This window comes from Malus sylvestris, chromosome 8 (genome assembly GCF_916048215.2).
Source record: "Malus sylvestris chromosome 8, drMalSylv7.2, whole genome shotgun sequence".
NCBI lineage: Eukaryota > Viridiplantae > Streptophyta > Magnoliopsida > Rosales > Rosaceae > Malus > Malus sylvestris.
The window spans coordinates 6,252,826-6,278,287 of record NC_062267.1 but is presented as its reverse complement, the minus strand read 5'-3'; the positions used below and the strand labels follow the sequence as shown (position 1 = coordinate 6,278,287).

At 37.8% G+C, this 25,462-nt stretch overlaps 1 protein-coding gene across 1 annotated transcript; it reads left to right on the top strand.

Moving 5' to 3' along the window:
- The first annotated feature begins 236 nt into the window (after positions 1-236).
- On the top strand, positions 237-25,220 carry LOC126633464 (uncharacterized). The gene is made up of 4 exons (XM_050304078.1): positions 237-813; positions 1,297-1,484; positions 1,959-2,463; positions 24,947-25,220. Exons 1-4 carry the CDS (start codon positions 288-290, stop codon positions 24,964-24,966), a joined length of 1,239 nt encoding a protein of 412 aa, XP_050160035.1. The 5' UTR covers positions 237-287; the 3' UTR covers positions 24,967-25,220.
- The last annotated feature ends 242 nt before the right edge of the window (positions 25,221-25,462 follow it).

Below are 25,462 nucleotides of genomic sequence, written 5' to 3'. Positions count from 1 at the left end.
AATCCATTAAAATATGGGCTTCAAGCTTTCGAGCTCCATATGATAGGATAAATCATTTCCGGATCTACCTTAATCATCTCGTGCCCGGATAAAATATTTCGGTTGTTTTACCCGGGAAAAATGAACACGTGTCGCTATCCCATAAGCTCCATGAACACGATACCGGTAGTTCAAAAACCGGTGGATCCCTCCCCCGGACTTTCCCCGTACCCTTTTCAAACGTCCCAGTTTTTTTTTTTGTTTTTAAAATCCGTCACTTTTTTTTCAACTCCAAAAAAAAAAAAAAAATGTCATGGCTCGCTCGCTCCCTCGGTGACTCTCTACGTCTCAACGACGACGGCGACGCCGAGAACGACGCCGTACCCCACGACAACGACAATGGATCACCAACCCCACCCAGCGCTGACAACGACGTCGTTCGAAGAAGAAGCGAAATTGAATCTTCAGATGAGGAAAACGAAGACGAGGACGACCAAACCCGAGGCGTGAGGGAAGATTTGGACGAATTCAAGCAGACGCTGACCCGCCAATTCTGGGGCGTCGCGTCGTTCCTCGCACCGCCGCCTCCCCCTCCGCCACCTCCGTACCCTTCATTGCCGTCCAGTAATCGATCGAATCCTCCTGACATGGATCGATCCGAGCCGCCCGATCAATCGGCGATGGATTTTGATGAAGGTGAAGAGAAGGAGGAGGAATTGGAGGGGGATTGCGCCGTTGGGGTCACGGAGGAGGTATTGGCGTTCGCCAGGAACATCGCGATGCATCCGGAGACGTGGCTGGACTTTCCTCTCGACGAGGAGGAGGATTTGGGCGGTATGTATACGAAATTTTATACAGTTGAAATGTATTTTTCAATGTATTACTCAGTTTTCGTTGGTGAATTTTAGAAATGTGGAAACTTTGGTGCAGTTGAAATGTACATTGCATTATTCTCCTTCAAATTGTTGGGTTATTCTTCGAATTTCGATGTTTTGCTATTGGAGATTCATATGTTAGGAACATAGAATTTGCCCTATTGTTTGTTAGGACAATGCATAATGTTGTGGCAGTTGAGTGGCTTAGGATTCGTAGCTTGTCTCGTTGCGGTGATGGATGTTATGCACAAAACAATTGATATTAGTTGCGGAAATTTTAAATATTGCATTGTAAAATTGTTGGAAGAGGAGTTAAGATTACGTTGCACAGAAAAACTAGTTGATAGTAGTTTTTTCTCTGTCTTTCCAATTTTTTTGATCAAACTTGTTGCTTTTTCCAGTTATGGATTGGTTCCTAATTGATACGCGTTTCTTATTTTAGATTTTGACATGTCTGATGCCCAGCAAGAGCATGCTATGGTGATTGAACATCTTGCGCCAAGATTTGCTGCTTTGAGATTTGAACTGTGTCCGTGCCATATGAGCGAGAGTTACTTCTGGAAAGTCTATTTTGTTCTTCTGCATTCAAGGCTCAACAAGCAGGATGCCGAGGTCTTATCCACACCCCAAGTAAACTTCCTTCCTCGTATCATTACTTTTAGTGTCCGTCAGTCAATTGATTAAATTTGTTTCTGCTTCCAACATAAACCATACTTGTGGCATCATAAAGTGGGAAATGTTGCTTCATGCCAATTCTAGATTGCGACCTTCCATTTCTTTTTTCATATCCATGATCAGCTTGATTGTATATCAAAAGTTCTCGTTGTTGTTGGATGCTAGTAGTTTCTTGAACTCCTCCATGGGATGGATTATCATGGCGTGGATTTTGGTAGTTCTAGGCGTTCAACTCCAATTTTCTATTTAGGTTGCAGGTGATCTTCCCGGTTAGGAATAAAGTTAGAATTTAGGAATTCTAGATGGTTCCAGAAAAATGACAATATTTTCTTAGATTAAAACATTATTTATACTTTGAGATTGAGCCTAAGTTCATGCCAAACCTGTTATGTTTGTGAATTTTAATGTAGTATAACATATTGGTCGCAGGTAATGGAAGCCAGAGCAAAGTGGATGCAGGAGCTACATTGTCAGACTCCATTAGAACATGATCAATTTGGAAGAAACACTTCTTTTTTAAAAGACAGTTCCAATATACTAGATGAAGATTGTGCTCCGGTCTCATCATGTAGTGTTTATTACGAGGACAAGATGCTAAGGACGTATCCTTATGAATCAACGATGTCCCCCACGGCTTATGAGACTGAGAAGCACCCAGTTGAGAGTGATGAAGTCCCATATATTGACAAGTCTGTTATTGAAGAAAAGCCCATCATTAAGAGCAAGGACAAGAATCTAACAGTTGGTCCATCCTCGAAGATACTAGATAATATCTACGAAGATGATGACGATGATGACTGGCCAGAGGAAGATTCTGAATTAGATGGGTATAGTGGAACGGCTATTCACGCAATCAATGAAGAAGACATATCTTTCAGTGACCTAGAGGACGATGATTTCCTTGCTCCCACAAAACTGAAGACTGTCAAGAAACCTCAAGGAAAGAGAGGCTAACCATCGGCGCGTTCTCTGCTCATCGGATAGAAGATGGCGCTTCAAGTCAATGGATGAACTGGTTGTGGCTAAATGGCTTTCAAAAGTACGCTGTCGTATAGTCCTGCGCGGGGACTCTTCTGAATTCTTGCTGATTGTCCTACTGAGTAGTCCCACGCTGGGACTCAAGCCTCTGGTGGTGATGCTATTTGTTCTAATACCAAATTGTACATGATATGTTGATTTCTTGTGGTCCAAGTTTTTACAGAGAAGTATATGTTTGATTGGTTGTGATACGATTGTAATTACACTGTTGTTCCAGTGATTTAGAGAGAGAGAGAGAGAGAGAGAGAGAGAGAGAGAGAGAGAGAGAGAGAGTACAAGGGTCATTTCACCAATGAAATGTCCTGGAAGAAAATATGCAAAGTAGATTCTGTGACCATTGCATCAATACAACAATTTTGTCTTTCTTGTCATATTTTTTTACTATCTTATGAACTTGTTCTACTCTTCAAGAAAAGGCAAACACAAATAACATTAAGAAGAAAGAAGAACAAATAAAATTTAACATTTATTGACGGACATGTATTTTTTGAATAATGTTAGGTGCACTAAATTTGTGCATGTGTTGGTTTTATATCAAAACTCTAGCTTAAGTCACTGGTTCCTTAGGAAGCAAGAACATGTGAAAGAAGAGAATGACCTATTTGGCTGTGTAGCATGATGATTGATGTATCATGTGTGACAATATATGCACCAAGGTAACAAATTTTGGAGCTTAATTGTATATGCAAAGGAAATTGTCTGCAAGTTTGAAACCTCAAACATACAAAATGCCACCACATTGAATCATCTTTCAATCACTACGACCTTCTAATGTGACACTAGCTTAGGCGTTTACCCGAATTTCTTGTTTTTGTACTCCGTTGTAAAAATGATCTTTCAGTTGAATCACATACGATCTTATTTCGTTTTTAGTATTTCTCTCAACCTCCATGTAAAATATCGGCCAAAAGTAACAGCGCAAACTCCTAGGATGTAAAGGGAAGCTTCAACGCTAGATAAATAATTGCAATTAGTGGGTTTTACTTTTCCACCACAATTAGAAATTAAAAAGACATATTTCCTCCCTAGTCTTCTTTAATATTTTCACTCGGATAATAACTCATAAACCAAACCGACACATTAGGGTTACATGGAGGACAAGAGTCATTGTGGAAGCTGAACTTTAAGTAATCCTCTGTTTTATGTAAATATAACTTTAAGGGGACGTTTGTTTGGCCTCGTTAACTGGGACTGGACTGGATTAGACTGTAATCCCATGTTTGGTTTGTATTGGGACTAAATTAAATGGGACTAAAGGGGACTCACGTGGATTAGAGGCCTCGCTAGGAGTTCTTAGTGAGACCCTCGCAAACCACGGGATTGCTAAGACCTTCGTCTTCTCTCGTCTGTTCCTGCACTTCGCATCCTCTCTCTCCCTTCCTCTATCTCTTTGCACCGACAACCCAGACTTGGATCGATGTCGGCACTAACATCCAGTCTTTGGGCTTCTAACTTCTTTCTTCTGCGGCCTTGCCACTGTGGCTAGGCAGTCGGCAGTGCTTGCTCTCCCGTGGCCCTATATGGAGGAACAGCAGTAGCTCACAACCGATGCGGCCACACCCACCGCTTGAATATCAAAATTCGACACGGCCCACCGTCCACGCCCACCGCCAAAATCTCAAAATCTTATCTATTTTTTTTAGCGTAGAGTTGCAGACGGCGAAAAGAACCACCAAAATCCACCCATATCCATATCATTTGCCATTAGTTGGGGAAGGCGTAGAGAAATGGATTCAAAAAGGGAGAGAAAGTTGTTATGGGGACGAAGAGAAATGGAGAGATGGAAAAGCAGAAAGAGGGAGATAAGGACCGGACGCAACCAAAGAGGAGAAAGAGAAGTTTCCAAAGCAGGATTTTTTTGGAAAAACAAGGAAAAAAGTTGAAATAATAATAAAATATTATTAAATATGTATTAAATAATACAATATTGTAGTTTGTTAAATATCTGTTTTTTGGTCTGACATTGCACCAAACGCTTCACTAAGTTAGTCCAGCTTAGTCTAGTCTAAGCCAGTCCAGCTTAGTCCCTGAAGCTAGTCCAGTCCGAGACAGTCCAGTGCAACAAACGCATCCTAAGTGGAATGATAACATAAATCAATAATTCTAAATCCCAAAACCCTAGACTGAAACTTTCAGTTTCAACCTAAGCATGTCAACTACTTCCCACCGGAGCTACTCTTCGAAATCCTTGTACTTCTCCCGCCCAAGGATTTGATCCGATGCATGTGTGTTTCCAAAGCTTGGAATGCTTACATCCGCGACGAACGCTTCACCAAAAGGCATCTTCAACGCTCCATCAATACCATCGCTAGCACCATTTTATTTAGCCTATGGGGTACCATTTATCCCAAGGATTTCTTTTTGTTGGCTCTTTCCGTCGACGATTCGTTCAGCACAGCCGTAGAAATTTGGCAACCGTTGGTTGAACGTCGCGGCTGGGGTGAAATATCGATATTGGGATCCTGTAATGGCCTGGTTTGCATTAAAAACACTGAAAATGCTGAGATAGCTTTGTGGAATCCTTCCATTCAAAAGTTCAAGAGAATTCCCTTCACACCCTCAGTTTCAAGTCCTCAGTATGGATTCGGATATGATTCGACTAATGATGACTATAAACTTGTGGAAATTGAGAAGATCTCAACTCCGTATTCGGTAGACGTTTCTAAGTGGTCTTGGGAAAACATTTCTAATGGTTCTTGGCCCTATTGTGTTACTGTGACTTATGAAGTGCACGTTTACAGCCTAAAATCCAACTTGTGGAAGAAGATCCAAAGCATGCCTTCCAAAGGCCTTGAACTTGTTTCGAAAATCCAATTTTCAAACGGTGCTCTAAATTGGGTGATGGCTGATAACAATATGAGCATAATTTTAACTCTTGATCTTGCCACTGAGAAATATGGTGAGTTTTACTGCCCGGTCAACGGCATTTTGGATGTCAGGATTGAGCTGGAGGTCTTGGGAGGCTATCTATGTGTTTGTATTCGTAACTATAACAACAGCGAATTCGGTATTTGGATTATGAAGGAATATGGAGCGAGAGAATCTGACCTTGCTTTATTCAAGTATTTCTCGTCTTTGTAATCGTTACAAACCTTTGGTGTTTTCAAAAAATGGTGAAATGGTTCTCGTTCAAAGTGAGTCGTACCCTGGTCTTCGTTGGTTTGATTTAGAGGAAGAGATCGACGAATATACAGAAACCCGCGGTATGGCCCCTCACAATGGAGAAGCTACTTTTGTGCTGGGGAGCCTTTGTCTTCTTGATGGTGACCCTGTAATTTGTACGAGGCAGCCAAGAGTTTCTCGTGGTGAAAGCAACAGAAGATCAAGACCAGGCTTATCGATATCTGGAGTGAATTTGTGTCTTTTTCTCCTTGTGGTAATAGTATTAATTAGTTTGTTCGTTTTCAGTCTTAGTTTTGAACTCATATTGTTTGAATTCGCCTCGGTTTCTGGCATTCGTGTCAAATTGTTCGTGTTTGTGTTCATGTTCGTATCGTTTTCATATCATACTCGATATTTTAACGGGTAGTGTCGTGTACCACCCGTTAAAATAAATGGGTAATATGATCCGATCTGAAATGAACCCGTTAAAATTATCAAGTAATATGACCCGATCCATTACCCGTTAAAAACATAATTTAAATCAATAAATAATGAAAATGAAAAACATAATTTAACCCAAAAAATAGAAAATAGAAAATATAATACTAAATTAGTATATGCATACCATATTGTCACATAAATATTATTTCAAAACATTAAAATTTTTTTTTGTCTTTCAAATATTACATACTCCAAAATAAGAGACTAATGGAAAATCATTAGTACATTACTATAAAGTAGCAAATGTTCAAGGATATGCAAAATGAAAGGAGTTGCGTTTCAAGGTTGAGGAACTTTGCACATTTATATATGCTTTCACATTTTTATCATTAATGATTATTTATTTTGAACTCCCTTAAAAATACTACTAATGAGGGTTTTTATGGTTTTAAAAATTCAAATGACAATGTACCCATACTTATAGCGTAAATGATATGATCATGAGCCTTTGCATGTTTTTCACATTTTTCGCACTTGTAAATGAATTATTATACTTGTTTTTAATGTGTTTGGTATTTTTAAATTACTTGATACTTTTTTAAATGTGTTTTATAATTTTTTTAATCTCACTGTTTGCCTATAATATACAATAAAAATAAATAAATAAGTAATTTTTTTAAAAATTTATATAGAATAATAATACAATAATACATATTTAATATACAATATATACATATACACTTGTTTGGGCCCAAAAATATTGTTTGGGTCGAGTTAGATCTTTCTCAGCCTAGTGTTGGATAGGCCGGGTTTAGATTCTCTCTTGGCCCAGAAATCGTGTACAGGGGTCATTGGGAAATCGTGTACATGTGTCATTGGCCATATCCTATCGGAAAGTGGAATGTGGACGAATCCTGTTATGAGAGGGAGTCTCGACGGGATTAAGATGCTGAGATTGAATACGGTCTGATAACGAGTTATGTTCGAAGTCCTAGTAGGAATAGGATTGGCCGAGATAAATTGGATCATGAGAAGGAGTTTTAATCCACGAGTTATTGGGATTCAATACAGGTTGGCTGCTATAAATAGGGAGGGAAGACATCGAAATAGGCCCTCCAATTCAACACACAACTGCCCTGCGCAAATTCTCTCAACAACCTTGAGATTTTTTCTTTTTTCTTTTCGCTGACACACCTTCAGTTTGGATAAACAACACTGTGAAGGCAACCAGTGATATCTTCAGTTGTCATAAACAGCACTGTCGCCGTAGAATCAGCCGATCTCACAGCATCTTCAGTCGGCATAGACAGCACTGCGTTGAGGGTGATTGGTTATCTATCCAAGTCTCGGTCGAGAAGGATTTCCGAATCCTTATTGGTCGAGGTCATCTCATCAGCCTTCTCGGCGAAGTGAGGTGTTACAGTTTATTGGGCTCCGCACATTGCACGCCGAGTTATTTTATGATTGGATACTTTCAAGTGGGATTTAGAGTTCGACACTTCGACGGCCGAACCAAATTTACTGTTAAGACTTATATCCGCTTTGAGTATTTGTGCCCTTACAATTTGGTGTCGATTCAGCGTGAGTTTACTCTGATGAATACCATCACTGTGACCGAATTCAAGGACGACGATTTGTGAACTTCGTAAGAATAGTAGCCTTGTTTTCATGTTCAAGAACCCAAGAGGCCGAGACGTGTTCCAACCATTGACTTAGAATTAAAAAAAATAAAATACAAAATAAGAAGCCATGTGCACGCTGGGACCTGAGTCTACAACTATGTCTGGAGCTGTATGGTGAGTTCAGCAGTTGGAGAGATTTTTCAGTGTGACTGTCACACAAGGTGGTACACCACGTGTCCCTATATAAATGGTGGGTTATGTGTGTTAAAAGGTTAATAACTTAAAAATTAAAATTTTCCACCACTTACATTAAAACAGGTGGTGTACCATCCGTGTTCCCGTCACAACTAAAAATTTCTCCAGTAGCCGAGCGTGGGAGGAAAACAATGGTACTATACCTATAAAAATATATTATCTCTTTAATTATATATATATAATTATTATATTATATAATAGGGAATCTTAATGAAACACTCTAAGTACCGTTCGCTTTCAACGTTAAGGATTTTTTTTACCTTAATTGTCACTTCTAGTACTATTCACTTACACATTTATTTTTTTAGGACTTTTTGTTAGTTTTCCTTATAATATTATACATATATATATATATATATAATTGTTATAGTTTTTTAGGGGTATAAAATTATTAAATTAATATTTTGCTTATCGTGTATCAGGGTACTCACGTGTATACCTGAACTAACCCGTTATATAAATAGGTGCTTATCGAATTACCTGATAATGACTCGATTCGTTATTGTGTCAACCCGATAACTTGTTAATTTCGTGTTGGATTAATAGATCGTGTTATAAATTGTCAGCCTACTTGTAAGTGTGAGATTTTAAGTTCGATTCTCACCAAAGACAAATTGAACCACATTATTGTTAGTCCATTGTGAGACTTAGCCCACTCCCCACCTCTTTAATATAGATAATATCGTTTATTAAAAAAAAAAAGTATGACTCCATCTCTAGCACTAGGGTTTGGGGTTTATGGCTCAAAAGATGGATTTAGGGCTTGGGTTTGGATCACTTCGGTATCGAAGTCCTGGGTTTCGGTCTCAAGTCGAAGATCTATGCTCGAGATCCAAGGCTTGGGATTCAAGGAACATCCCTAATCCGAGTTCTAAGGTTCGAGGCTAGGTCGAACATGAGGAGGGCTGGTTCGGTATGGGATACCAAACCGAAATCCTTGTCTCGATTCCCAAACCAAAGTTTTCAGGAATCCCAATTTTAAGACCGATTCCAAACCAAAATTTTGGGAATCTCAAAATAGTGTCCGGATTTCGGGACAAATCGGGAATCCCAAAATAATTTGGGCTATTGGAAGAAACAAGTAGATGACTTATATACCTTTCTGTTCTAGCTTTAGCAGCCATAGAATTGTAAATCAAATGGAAGGCCTGTTAAACATGCATGCTGGAGGACAATGCCATCGTACATTCTGGGCTTACGAAACATTACCTGTTTTTTACCATGGAGCACATTCTGTAGCTACCAATATGATATTCATGACATTAGGGCCAGCCAAATGAGGGGGCTTTACGTCCTTACTTGTAAAATCAGTTGCCCCATCATTGACCTCCTCTACACTTGGTTCTTTCAGATCAACAAGCTCCTCATCTTTTAGCATAGATGGCAAATCATCTATCTTCATCACTCATTTGTTATATTATATGCAGACAAAAATATGGCAAACCATCAGACCACTCTGTCTTGGAACTATCCTTACTCACATGCTTACTGGACTCTAGTTCACTGGGAGACTTATTAAACGGCAAAGCATCTCCATGATCCTTTTCTATTTCATCAAGCTCTCCATTAAGAGCAGAAGGCAAAGTCTCAAAATCCCTTTCTTCAGTTGAATGCTCATAGTTGCTCGAAACTATACTGCCAATTTGGTCAACACTATTATCAACACTACTTGAAGAACTTTCCACATTCGAAAATGATTCATTCCACCAAAATCTGGATAATGCCTATCCATGTATTAAGGCAAATGGAGTTATATATTATATGCCCGTAAACATATAAACTAATAACCATGACACCATCCTGTTAGACCGAGTCAATCTTATTAGAAACTCAGCTCCGAAACAAACTCTTTATAGGATAAGATTGCTAGGTCAGGTTTTAGTTTAAATAGTTCAAAGATAAGTCTGTTGTGATTTTGTATTTTGAATTCAAAGATTTCCGTGTAAATAGGGTATTCAAAACCCTACTCGTAATCTGAAATTGATGTGTATAAATATACTCCAACCCAAGTCCAAACCATGTGTTTTCTTAGGATACTCTCTGAATCATGAATGATACAAGTGCTTGGACTTATCCACGAGACAAATTTATTTCTCTTGCCATGTCTTATTCGATGAGGATTCATTTCCTTTCAAGGAACTTACATCTCCCAAGGAAAACGTCACTACCACAGGTACTCTCTTGACTCCTGACTTGATTTTAAGCACAACATCCTCACCAACCTTGGAACCTTTCATATCTTCACCAAATGCCGTCATGTCTCACCCTAGCATAAACCAACAGCCTGAGTCAACCTTGGTTTATAATGTCCAGCCGTATATACGACAGTTTTTGCTCATTCAGAAACTGTTTCGAATTTAGACCTTAATCCTCATTCACCTACAACTCTTAACCCTAGTTTAAACATGACTCCTCAACCTAGTTCCACATTAGGTCCCACCAATGAGCAAGACTTGGTTCACATTCCATCCGTGCAACATTCTCAGAGTCCATCTAATCCATCAACATTATCTACCATGTCATCTTCCACACGAGAGACTACTCTCCCACACTGAATGACAACTAGGTCAAAATCTGGGATTTAAAAGTCAAATCCAAAGTACGCTTTGCATGTAATAACTGACTCCAAATTTGTTGAGCCTTCTTGTTTTAGTCAGGCTATTAAATATTCTGAATGGAGGGCATCAATGGCACAAGAGTTTAGTGCTTTGCAAAGGTGTGGAACGTGGACTCTTGTTCCTTATCGTCTTGAAATGAACTTGCTGCCAAACAAATGGGTGTTTAAAATCATGAGACATGTAGATGGTTCTGTCGAACGTCACAAGGCTCGACTTATGGCTAATGGTTATCATCAGCAATCCGGAGTGGATTATAATGAAACATTTAGTCCAGTCATGAAACATAGCACCATTTGACTTATTTTGAGTCTTGTCGTATCCAAGAAGTGGAGCGTGCAACAGTTAGATGTACAGAATGCGTTCTTGCATGGCAATTTAGATGAGGATGTGTACATGAAACAGCCGCCAGGATTTCTTGATCAACAGTATCCCAATTATGTGTGTAAATTGCAATGAAGTTTGTATGGTTTAAAACAGGCTCCCAAAGCCTGGTTTCAAAGATTCTCGGATTTTCTTCTTCAACTTGGGTTTGAAGAATTGTTATGTGATTATTCATTGTTTGTGTTTAATCAACGAGGAGTTTACTTGATCTTACTTATCTACGTGGATGATATTCTTCTTACAGGAAATAATGATAAACAAATGCAATGGTTGATCACGAAGCTTGGCACTTCGTTTTCTACGAAGGACTTAGGACCTTTAAGTTATTTTTTGGGTGCCGAGGTCACTTATTCTGGGCAGAATATGCATCTTACATAGTCCAAGTATGCATTGGATCTGCTGGAATGCACAAAGATTACTAATGTAAAACCTATTTCCACTCCTGTGCCTACGGGACATAAGCTAAGTCAGTATGATGGTGAACCTTATTTGAATCCAGAACAATATCGAACGGTTGTTGAAGTGTGGCAATACTCGACGATCACCAGGCCTGATCTTTCTTATGCTGTGAACCAGGTTTGCCAGTTCATGCATATGCCTTGGACTACACATTGGATGGTGGTTAATAGGATCTTGCGTTATTTAAAGGCCACGTATGATCATGATCTTGTCTATAAAACTAGAGATGTTCGATTAAATGCTTTCTTTGATGCTGATTATGCAGGAAATCCAGATACTCGTCATTCAACTGGTGGTTTCTGTATCTATTTGGGAACAAATTTAATTTCGTGGACTTCAAAGAAACAAAAGACTGTTTTAAGATCAAGTACAGAGGCCCAGTATAGGCAACTTGCTTATACTGCATCTGAATTATCATGGTTAGGTAGCTTGTTTCGAGATCTTCATATTTATCTTCATCGGCCGCATATATGGTGTGACAATGTTTCATCGATTGCTTTGGCTTCCAATCCCGTGTTCCACGTATGAACAAAACACTTGGAAGTGGACTACCATTATGTATGAGAAAAGGTGGTACGTGGACAACTTTTGGTTCATTTTATTTGTTCCCAAGACCAGATTGCCGATTTATTCACAAAGGGTCTATCTTCTTCACGGTTCAAATTGTTAGTTTCCAAGCTTCCAGTGGTTGCTTGACCTGTTAGCTTGTGGGGGGAGTTTGATCGAGTCAATCTTATCAAAAACTTAGCTCAGAAACAAACTCTTCATAGGATAAGATTGCTAGGTCAGGTTTTAGTTTTAATAGTTCAAAGATAAGTCTGTTGTGATTTTGTATTTTGAATTCAAAGATCTTCGTGTAAATAAGGTATTCAAAACCCTACTTGTAATATGAAATTGATGTGTATAAATATATTGCAACCCATCATTATATGGGTATGCAACTGAGCTGAAAACCCTAGTATTCTAAAGCTTTTACACATCCAACTAAAAAGTACTACCTCGACTGCAGAAACTTAACAAGAACCCCCCAGAGAAACGTTGCAAGGGAAGTAAGGATAAGACATCTATTTATTTCTTGTTAGGTATGGGTAGAAAGAAAACCAGTCTCGCCATATTATAAAATGGAAAGAAAGAGAAAGAAAAAAAGATAAACCTGCAAATTCTTGATAATTATGGTCACAACTGCTTCAGATGCTCGCTTACAATCCTGGAATGAGGAGTCTCCATATGCCTAATTGTGGAGAGCCCAACCACGAAGAAACAAGGCACAATGTAAATAAAACTCCATATCAGTTTCAAGTGCTAAATTTCACAAACCCTAATCTAGACTTCGAAACTTAAACTAAATTTCAAACCCTAAATTAATTCCAAAATTTACCTGATTTGAGAGAGAGATCAGAGAGGTGAGTCACTTGTGTGATGTGGGTGTGGCTGGATTCGAAGACGGATAGAGAAATCAGCGAGAAGGGTGGTGTCTAAGGTGAGGTGAGGTCAAGTCGAGACTCGAGAGACAGAGAGAGAGGGTGACTGAGTTCTCTGAGGTATTGTTTGGTATGCAGACAGGACATGATGGGACGGAACGGAGAGGGAGTAAAGATGCCCTCGGATGGAAACAAGGAGGAAGAAGAAGGAGACAAATAGGTTATAATTTTGTGTTCCATGGATGTAGAACTAGTCGTTCTAGGGGGTGAGGTGGAATGAAAATTCACCCAAAACTCATTCCGTGGAACAACGCATTCCACCCGTTTTAGGTGCACTAAACGTGGGATGGAACGCCCCGTCCCACTCTGTTTTGTCCCGTCCCACGTACCAAACGGTACCTGAGGGTTTGAACTTTGATTTGGATTCAGCAGTTCAGATTAAATCTCAGCTAAATCTGACGGATGTTACAATTCCAAATATATATTTAAAATTAAACTAGCCTCTTGTCACATGCGTATGCATGTGGCAATTGGCTCCTTTGATTTTTTATTTGAAAAAAAACAGAATAATAATATATATATATATATATATATATTTTAAAATAAAGTTAGTTACGGGAGTTGGTTTTTTTTTTATTTCTTATTTTATTTGAAATTTTAATGGTAGAGGGCAATTTGGGGTTATGAATGTTTCACCATTTTTTCCTTCTCCCCTTATATATACTAGCCTCTTGCCACACTCATTGGCCTTTTTATATTAGACCATGTTTTGTTTTTTAATTTTTTTATATTTAAATAGCTAATTTATATTTTATTAAAAATCATTAAAAAAAATGAAGCAAAAACATGAAACCTAACCACCTACTAACGTGGAAGATTTTTTTCTTTTCTAAAGTTTTAAATTTATATTCATTGAAAATTAAAAAGTGGTGAATCAATTAAACTTTTTTTGGTTCAATTGTAATTTTTGAAATTCTTAAAGGGCAATCTATGATATTTTGAATGTTTCACCCTTATAGGGTGCTCACTTTATATATATATATATATATATATATATATATATATATAGAGAGAGAGAGAGAGAGAGAGAGAGAGAGAGAGAGAGAGAGAGAGAGAGGATCAAGGGATAAAGATTTTGACAAACATTTTTACACTCATTTACAACCTTTAGATCTTGTAACATTCAACGGTCTTGATTAAGAGTTATGTAGAGGATTCTAAACATTAAATGAGGTATAAATTTATAATTAAGAAATTAATAAAAGTTAAAACTAAGAAAAGAATAAAAACTGAGGGAATAATCCTGCAAACGTAAGGAAGAAGCAAAAATGGCCGTCTTGGATTAAAATGCAGAAGCACGGCCATTAAATTGCTTCATCCAACCCCAACACCTCAAATTCCTATCACTCACGCTGTCAAACTTAGTATCGTTCCTTCAATTGATCGATACAAAATTCCGATATAAAAGCAGATCAAGTATCAATCTGCTTCAAGTATTCGCTCCTCGCTTTTTCAATAAATTGACAAAACTAAACCCCAAATCAACAACTCTAACTGCCTCCCTCAATTTTTTTTTTATACAATTAAATCTGAGTGTGGATTTGAAATAGAATCAAAGAGGTTTATGGGGTTTTTACCCAAAAATGAGAAAGAAGACTCAAAAGACTTGAAGGTATTTTGCACAAATCAATGGAGGCCTTTGTGCGCAAGGTTGTCTTCCTCTTTTCAAATTTTAATTAATTTTCTAGTTTTTATTCTTTTTCAGTGTTAATTATAATTCACGTAAGCATCCAAGTCATTGAATGATTCATTGAAGACCTTTAGATGTTATGTAATCTAACCGGCTTAAAAGGAATGTAAAAATGTTTGTCAAAATCTTTGTCCCTTGATCCTATCCCATATATATATAGATATATATATATATATAGATAATACATATATATATAGATAGATATAGATAATACATATATATATATATAGATATAGATAATATATATATATATATATATATATTTTTTTTTCGGTTCGGTTCGGGATTACCAAAAAAATGGAAATGTGAGACCGATTTCCGTACCGAAAGTTTGGAATCAATTTGGTATTGGGCACTGAAATTTTCAGGATTTTCGGTTTGGTATTTTTTTTATTCGGTATTCTTTTCTCTATTGCCAATTTAATTGAGATTTTAAGAGATTTTAAATTTTTAATGAATCTATGAGTATTCAGTTAAGATTTTAAGTGATTCTCTAAAATTCAACCTGTATCCCATCAGGATTTTAAGATGATTTATGATAATCCTTAGAAATCGGGTGTATTTAATTATAATTTTAAAAAGTATATAACATTTAATGTGTATTCAATTAGGAATTTATTTTAAAGAATTTTGAAAAATTTATGAATTTGAGGAATTGGAGAAAATTTGAGTGTATTTTAAGCACTTACAAATCTCATCTCTCACCCTGATATTTTGAGGGAATTGAATCACAATTTTATATGAAAACTCTACAAATCAATTAAACTCTATCAAAATCTTTAGTTTATAAATCTTAAATTCCTTTAAAATCTCAATTAAATACATCCTCCAACATTTACCTTTTCGTTCAAATATTTTAAGTATTCTTTTATCACAAAAGATTTCAAGTATTAATGCATTGATATCTTTACGTTTTTTGTTTCCCTAGAAGCCCTTATAAATTGGGTTAGATTTCTCTAACTTTTTCATCAAATAACAAGGGCAGCCAAGAGCAAAACAAAATTCTGGTTTTTGTCTCCAATCCAATGGCATCTAGATTCGTGAACTTTTCTCTGTTGGTTTTCGTTTGCAGTCTCATTGTAGGAGGTAAAGTTTTACCCTCCTTTTTTTATCCAATGTTACTATTCCTTGTAGTCTTGCTTAACGAATGATCTAGTTAATTTTTAGTTTATGTATCTGCATATTAGTTTTTACTTTTTATATGAAATACTTGGTGGTAGTAACAATTTATATAATTTTCCATGACATTCTTTTTTTAAGTTTTTCTCTTCAACTCACTATATGTTACGAGTTCAAATCCCTCCTCCGCAGTTTAGAAGAATTAGTGTATAGTATTTTACTGTCAATATAGTAGTTTACCAACTTAACATATTCGATTATTGCAGGATATTGCCAACCCTGCACGTTAGACAATCTTAAAATTGCCCAAGGAAAGATTAGCGATGTCAAGTGGCATGTAACAATCACTAATGACTGTCTATGTTCTCAACAGGATGTGAAGCTTAGTTGCGATGGGTTTCAGTCTGCAGAACCCATTGATCCTTCAATTTTGTCAAAATCTGGGGGCGAGTGTTTGGTCAATAATGGTCAACCAATCTATGGAAATAAAAATTTCAATTTTGATTATGCTTCGACAACTAAGTTTCCTTTCAAGCCACTCTCTTCCCAAGTTGCTTGTTCTTGAATGAAAGATGTTTAGAGAGAGATTAATTTGGATTTAAATAAAAGAGCTGATCAGTTTCGTGGAGTGTATTTCAGAATCTATCTATTTTTATGAGCTTTTAATCTTTTCTTATTTGACGTTATGTTATCAGATTGTCTCCTTAGAATATCTTGACCAACCCCTAATTAGTAAATCATTTTAAAAATTGGAATGATTTTGTCTAACCTTTATCATCATCAAATTGTTTGACGGATTCGATGAGTAAACAGATAATGGTTTTATTTGAATTCATTAACCAGGTAAAATCAAAAGATTAATTTCAATGGTATAATTTTTTTGAACAAACGATATTATTACACTAAGTTGGTGGGAGAGTGGACGGCTAAGCCTCACAATAAACTAGTAATAATGTCATTCAAATTCGACTTTGAAAACTCTCCGACAAGGGTGATGTAAAACATCTTGGCATGAAATTGTAAATAAGATCTCAAATTTACAACAATAAAACTAAAAAGAAGACCAACTACAATAATCGCATTCAGGGATTGCAAATTCAGCTAACAGTGATTAGTAACAATGTTTCAGATCATCTTAATATCATCGAACCAACCTTTTAACAATACTTGCATAAATTTCATAAGCATTGTTGTTATGAAACAAAAGAGGCACCTCCTCAATCGCACACCACGGGAACATATTTACAAGACCTCGCCATATTGAAAAATATTAATTTATATATGAGATTTGAGTATAATAAATTAAAAAACAATATGAGAAAATATTTTATCTCTTATGTTACTCAACTATGTGAGGGTTAAGTTGCCTAAGCCAACTAGACCTTTCCCCAAAAATCTGATGAAAAAAATCATAAGTAACATCTTTCTCACCCCTATTAGTTTAGTTGGTCAGAGCAGCCAGTAGTTAAAAAAACAGTTTGCTCAACGAGATTTTGCACGAAAAAACATATTTGGTCGCCTAAGAGGCACTTGCACGACGAAAAAAAAATAATCATCACGCAAAAATGGCAGGAAAGGAAAAAAAATAATTTATGGGATGAAGAATACTTCGTGCGACAAACACTTGCGATCGTTGCACAAGAAAATGCAGGAAAACAAATTTGCCACCAAATGTTTGCACGACGAAAATTTCCAAATATTTGTCGTGCAACATTTCACTGAAACGGTCAGATGCCTTCAAACGCTCCCATTTAGTGCGCATTTGTAACACGTTTTGCGTGACGAACAAAGAAGTTTGCGCGACGAAGTTGTTCGTTGCGCTAAGTGTTCCGAGTGCTATATAAACACAATTTCAAAACCCTAATTTTCAAAGGTTTTGGTTGATGTGTATGCCGAACTTGGGTTTGATAATGTAGAATTATTTTTGTTAAAAAGTAGTATTTTTTGAATTACTAATAATGCGAAGCGAGGTGCTGCAGCCCCGAAGGAGGAGGATTGAAGTTGATTTTTTTTAATATGAAATAAGATTTTTAGGACGTTATATTTGACTTTAATCAATAAATTTATGTTATGGATGACTATTAATATTTACATTAATTATAATATGTATTTGGGATAATAAATTAGTTTTGTTAATTATTTTGGTAATGTTTAAATAGGTTTGAGTTTTTTTATTTAGATTAAAATAAAAATTTACATTAGTTAGAAAGAAAACGGAAAAAAAAATGCATTTTGTACGACGAAAATAGTATTTGTCACGCAACTTGTTTAAATTAATAAATTATAAAGTAAATGAAAAAAAAATGTAGACTTGCGCGATGAATGATAGAGTAGTCGCGCAAAGTATGTTTTCGCGACGAACACAATATTCGTCGCTCAAAATCATTGTGATGAGAAGCAGCGAAAGTATTTGGATGAACTTGGCATTCGCCAAGAACATCGCGATGCATCCGGAGACGTGACTGGACTTTCCCTCGACGAGGAGGAGGACTTGGGTAGTATGTATACGAAATTTTATACCGTATATATTTTTCAATGTATTACTCAGTTTTCGTTGGTGAATTTTAGAAATTTGGAAACTTTGGTGCAGTTGAAATGTACATTGCATTATTCTCTTTCAAATTGTTGGGCTAATCTTCGAATTTCGATGTTTTGCTATTGGAGATTCGTATGTTAGGAACATAGAATTTGCCCTATTGTTTGTTAGGACAATGCATAAGGTTGTGGCAGTTGAGTGGCTTAGGATTCGTAGCTTGTCTCGTTGCGGTGATGGATGTTATACACAATGCAGTTGATATTAGTCGCGGAAATTTTAAATATTGCATTGTAAAATTGTTGGGAGAGGAGTTAAGATTACGTTGCACAGAAAAACTAGTTGATGGTAGTTTTTTCTCTTTCTTTCCGATTTTTTGATCAAACTTGTTGCCTTTTCTAGTTACGATTATGCATAAATAGAAGAATAAACGGGAAAGAGAGTGAAGAACAAAAGGTAGGGGACAATGGCAGCTAAACAAGTATGATGACCCCCACACTCTCTAACACAAGCTTTACAGCTATTAACAAGCTTTTCAAAGAAGAGGGAATAACAAACAGCTAATACTAGCACTAAACCCTAGCTGAAAGCAAGATGAGCTGTTATCCATCAAAGCCATTATTCTTCCAACTGTATTAGGGTTAAAGAATATTCAATACTCCCCCTCAAGCTGGATCGAGAGATTTTCTGGATCCAAGCTTGAAGAGAATACGATCAAGTTGAGCAGAAGGAAGAGGCTTGGTGAACACATCGGCTAGTTGATCACTGGAGCGAACAAATACAGTTTGTAACAGCTTGGACTGGACTTGGTTGCGGACGAAATGACAGTCAACCTCGATATGCTTTGTGTGTTCATGGAAGACGGGGTTGGCAGCAATATGCATCGCTGCTTGATTGTCACAGTGGAGGAGAATTGGCTTGGAAGAGATGATTTCAAGATCATGCAGCAAACTCTTTAGCCAAATTAGTTCGCATGCAGTAGATGCCATTGCACGGTACTCAGCTTCTGCGCTTGACCGAGCTACAACTGATTGCTTTTTGCTCTTCCACGTGACGAGGTTACCACCAACAAGAGTGCAGTAACCAGTTGTGGACTTGCGATCAAGGACATTGCCTGCCCAATCAGAGTCTGTGTATCCTTCAATGGTGAAGTGTCTGTTGTTTTGCATGAAAATCCCGGTAGACATTGAGCTTTTCAAGTACCGAAGGATCCTTTTAACTAGTTGCAGATGATGAGATGTGGGAGAATGCATGAACTGGCTGACAAAGCTAACAGCATAAGCAATGTCAGGTCGAGTTATAGTCAAATAGATAAGTTTTCCTACCAACCTTTGATACTCCGATGCATTTTCAAGCTGGATGCCTGAGGTTTCATGCTTGAAATTTGTTGGTAGTGGTGTTTTAGCAGGTTTGCAATGCATCATATTGGCTTCTTCTAAAAGATCGAGAACGTACTTTTGTTGATTTAGAAACAGCCCAGTTGGAGATTGATCCATTTCGATTCCAAGAAAGTATCGAAGTCTGCCAAGATCTTTGATTGAGAATGTTGAATGTAAGGTGGCTTTGAGAGCATTTATTTCTTCTGGATTATCTCCTGTGACAATAAGATCATCAACATAAACAAGTACCACCAATCTTCCATGCGTACCAATCCTAGTGAACATTGAAGAATCTGCATTGCTTCGTTTAAAACCGGATGACATAAGGACAAAGCTCAGTTTTGAGTACCAAGCCCTTGGAGATTGCTTGAAACCGTAAATGGCCTTGTGAAGCTTGTAGACTATTCCTTGTTCCTTCTCTCATTCATGACCAGGTGGTAGGCGCATGTACACTTCTTCTTCTAACTCTCCATGTAGAAAAGCGTTTTTTACATCCATTTGATGTAGAGACCAGTGTGAATTGATAGCCACCGAAAGAAAAACTCTAACTGTGTTCATCTTTGCCACCGGGGCAAAGGTTTCTTTGTAATCTACCCCGAAGGTTTGCGTGAAGCCCCTTGCAACTAACCTTGCCTTGTGCCGCTGTATGGTTCCATCTGAGTTAAATTTTGTCTTGTAAATCCATCTTGCCCCAACCACACGTTGATCTTTTGGCAGAGAAACAATGCTCCAAGTTTTAGTTTCATCGAGTGCCTTCAGTTTCTCAAGCATGGCACGCCTCTATATAGGAGATTGGTTTGCCTCTTCGAAGGATCGAGGCTCAGAGTTTTGAGATAACTTAGTAACAAAGGCCGCATGAGATGGGGAGATCTTGCTATGGTAAACCATTTGTCCAATAGGATATCTAGGCGTGTAGATTTCAAAATCATCAAGCCTGGCTGGAGGTTGTCTGTTTCGAGAAGGATTCCTTCGTGAAGGAGTAGGTTGTTCAAGTTGGGGCTCTCTCCTTTCGTGGAGGACTTCTTCATCATTTGCTTCCATATTTTCATGAGCTGGCTCTATCTCAATAGCTTCATTGTGCGGTGTTGACAGCCTTGGATCATCAAGGACGAGAGGAGTGGGAAACACTTCATATGAGAGCTCCCCCTGAGGTTCATCATCATGCTTCTGAAAGAAGAAGTGCGTCTCATCAAAACGTACATCCCTGGATACAAACACCTTTCTAGTCTTAGAATCATAGCATTTGTATCCCTTTTGGGAAGTTGAGTAGCCTACGAATGCACACTTGATAGCCCTTGGATCAAGTTTATCTCTGTGAATAGTTTGAATGTGCACATAGCATACACATCCAAACACACGGAGATGACTTATGTCAATATCTCTCCCCTTGAGAATTTGGCAAGGAGATTTAAACTTCAAGATTCTGCTAGGAAGGCGATTGATGATGTATGCAGCGGTTTGTATAGCTTGAGACCAGAACTTCTTTGGAAGATTTGCTTGTAACATTAGTGATCGTGTTTTCTCAAGCAAATCTCGGTTCTTCCTTTCTGAAATGCCATTTTGTTGTGGCGTTCCTACACAACTTGTTTGTTGTAAAATTCCATGCTCACTTAAGTAAGTTGTCATGATTTTGGAAGTGTACTCAGAGCCATTATCAGACCTTAAGATGCCAATATTAGAGTTAAAATGATTTTGAACTAAGTTATGAAAATTTTTGAAACACTGGAAAACTTCGTGCTTGAATTTAAGTAAATACACAAAGGTAGTTCTAGAGAAATCATCAATGAAAGATATAAAGAATATGTAACCATCAAAAGACTCTAAGGTTGCAGGTCCCCAAATGTCGGAATGGACAATTTCAAAAGCTTTGGTAGCTCTAGAGAGAGAATGGGGAAAGGGTAACCTGGTAAACTTAGATTTGTGACAAACTTCATAATCTGGGATCTCTTTACAGAAACTAGGAAAAATAAAAGACATAACATGTGAAGAAGGGTGAGCTAATCTCATGTGCCACAGCTGCTCCTTGTTTACTGTGTTTGAGTTTACGTAGAAACTTTTTGGAAAACTTGAAGAGAAGTTGACATAGTACATGCCATTGAGGAAGAAACCTTTACCAATCGTTTCCTTCGAAACTCGATCCTAGAAAATCACACAGTGAGTGGAAAAAATTGCAAGACAATTGAGCAATTGTGTTATTCTTCCTACTGACAGCAATTTGAAAGGAAAAGAATGGACATGCATGACAAGGGATTCTTTTTGACTTGAGAAGATTTTGAGTTTTCCTATGCCTACTATACGAACTTTGGTGCCATTAGCTACGGAGACAAAAGAAGGAGTGGAGAAGTTTTGAAAATCATTTAGTAAAGATGCATCGTTAGTCATGTGATCAGAAGCTCCTGAGTCGACTATCCAAAAACCACGACTACTACTAAGATCCAATGCAGTGGAAATAGTTGCAACAATACCTGGCATGTCATTTTGTGACACTGAGCTTGATTGTTCGAGGAAGCCAGCAAACTTGCCGAGCATGGCTGAGGGACTTTCATGATTTGTTGTTCCTTGTTTCTGTTGCAAGAAGTTAGCAAATTCATTTATGAGAGTAATGGGACTAGAAGAAGAGTTCATCACATTATTGGAGACATTGTCGCAAACAAGGTTTCCTCTAGGAGTGTAGGCAGGCTTCATTTGGTTTCTTGGTGCTCTTCCATCATCGTTGAACTTGGGTTTAAGTTCTGGATGAAGAATCCAACACTTTTCTTTTATGTGTCCAACGCCTGGACGACCTATTTTCACACAGTGAGAACACTTTAAGTCTGGTCGTTTTCCCTTGTATGGTCTGGAAAATGTGAAGGCTCTCGCTTCTGATGGCCTAAGATCTGATTCTCCAACGACCACGTCTGCATTCATGACCTTCTTCCTTATTTCTTCGCGTTGAATAACATTGCAGACCATCTGGAAGGTGGGAAGTTCAGGTGTCATCAAGAGATGACTTTTAAGGTCCTCATACTCTGGTCCAATGCTGGCAAGCAACTGGAACACCTTGTCTTCTTCAGCACGCTTTAAAAGAATGGTTGTGTCCGTGGTATGAGGTCTGTAGAGATCCAATTCATTCCATTTGGCCTTCAAGTTGCCAAGATGTTGAACAAAAGAGAGATTTCCCTGTTGTAATTCTGTAAGATCTTTCTTCAGCTGGAAGACTCGCGCAGCATTGTTTAGATCTCCATACATGTCTCGTACAGAATTCCAAAGGTGGTGAGATGACACTGAATAACTGAAAATCTCAGCCATCTTTGGTTCCATAGAATTCAACAGCCAAGACATGATAAGTTGATCTTGGGACACCCATGCTGCATAATCTGGTGAAGTTGTTTCGGGCATGATATCATCCTTTTGAATGAACTGGAGCTTTCCACGTCCTCCAAGAGCGAGAGAAATAGCTCGTGACCAGGGCAGATAGTTGAATTTGTTTAGGAGCACAGAGCTCAAATGTTGAATTGGGTTGGTATCAATGGTTTCGTTTTTTGAAACTTTCTCTGATGATGTTGCCATAATGGCTTTAACTGGTTTGGATTTGGTAGGTTTTCGGAAGAACACAGATGCAGGTCCACGAGGGATCACTACTCTGATACCATATAGAAAACCTTAATGTATATTTTATGTATCAAACAGTTACAAGATTATGCATAAATAGAAGAATAAACGGGAAAGAGAGTGAAGAACAAAAGGTAGGGGACAATGGCAGCTAAGCAAGTATGATGACCCCCACACTCTCTAACACAAGCTTTACAGCTATTAACAAGCTTTTCAAAGAAGAGGGAATAACAAACAGCTAATACTAGCACTAAACCCTAGCTGAAAGCAAGATGAGTTGTTATCCATCAAAGCCATTATTCTTCCAACTGTATTAGGGTTAAAGAATATTCAATACTAATTGATACGCGTTTCTTACTTTAGATTTTGACATGTCTGGTGCCCAGTAAGAGCATGCTATGGTGATTGAACATCTTGCGCCAAGATTTGCTGCTTTGAGATTTGAACTGTGTCCATGCCATATAAGCGAGAGTTACTTCTGGAAAGTCTATTTTGTTCTTCTGCATTCAAGGCTCAATAAGCAGGATGCCGAGGTCTTATCCACACCCCAAGTAAACTTCCTTCTTTGTATGATTACTTTTAGTGTCCTTCAGTCAATTGATTAAATTTGTTTCTGCTTCCAACTTAAACCATACTTGTGGCATCATAAAGTGGGAAATGTTGCTTCATGCCAATTCTAGATTAAGGCCTTCCATTTCTTTTTTCTTATCCACGATCTGCTTGATTGTATATCACAAGTTCTCGTTGTTGTTGGATGCTAGTAGTTTCTTGAACTCCTCCATGGGATGGATTATCACAGCGTGGATTTTGGTAGTTCTAGACATTCAACTTCAATTTTCTATTGGCAAAAACTTAGCTGCTGAAAAAATCAGCAGCAGCTCCTGCTGCTAGTGAATCACAGGTGGACAAGTGTCCAAGTTGTGATTAAAAAATCAATTATTTGGACACATGTTCACCCGTGATTTGCTAGCAGCGGGAGCTGCTGCTGATTTTTCAGCAGCGAAGCTCCGTTCTTTTATATTTAGGTTGCAGGTGATCTTCCCGGTTGGGAATAAAGTTTGGATTTAGGATTCTAGATGGTTCCAGAAAAATGACAATATTTTCTTAGAAAAAAACATTATTTATACTTTGTGATTGAGCCTAAGTTCATGCCAAACCTGTTAGGTCTCTGAAATTTAATGTAGTATAACATACTGGTCGCAGATAATGGAAGCCAGAGCAAAGTGGATGCAGGAGCTACATTGTCAGACTGCATTGGAACATGATTAATTTGGAAGAAACACTTCTTTTTTAAAAGACAGTTCCAATAAACTAGATGAAGATTGTGCTCCGGTCTCATCATGTAGTGTTTATTACGAGGACAAGATGCTAAGGACGTATCCTTATGAATCAACGATGTCCCCCACGGCTTATGAGACTGAGAAGCACCCAGTTGAGAGTGATGAAGTCCCATATATTGACAAGTCTGTTATTGAAGAAAAGCCCATCATTAAGAGCGAGGACAAGAATCTAACAGTTGGTCCATCCTTGAAGATGCTAGATAATATCTACGAAGATGATGACGATGATGACTGGCCAGAGGAAGATTCTGAATTAGATGGGTACAGTGGAACGGCTATTCACGCAATCAATGAAGAAGACATATCTTTCAGTGACCTAGAGGACGATGATTTCCTTGCTCCCACAAAACTGAAGACTGTTAAGAAACCTCAAGGAAAGAGAGGCTAACCATCGGCGCGTGCTCTACTCATCGGATAGAAGATGGCGCTTCAAGTCAATGGATGAACTGGTTGTGGCTAAATGGCTTTCAAAAGTACGCTGTCGTATAGTCCTGCGCGGGGACTCTTCTAAATTCTTGCTGATTGTCCTACTGAGTAGTCCCACGCTGGGACTCAAGCCTCTGGTGGTGATGCTATTTGTTCTAATACCAAATTGTACATGATATGTTGATTTCTTGTGGTCCAAGTTTTTACAGAGAAGTATTTGTTTGATTGGTTGTGATCAAGGAAAAAAAATCGATAATATTGACGATATTTCGCCAATATTATCGTCTTTTTGAAGGTCTAATATTTTTTTAACTAACCAAATGATTTTCGTCAAAATATCGCGATATTATCAAATAATAACACGACATAATTCCAAAAAAATACTTAAAAATACTGAAAAATCTCAACACATACTACACTTGATCATAGCCCAAAGGCCAAGCAAGTCATGCCCTCTG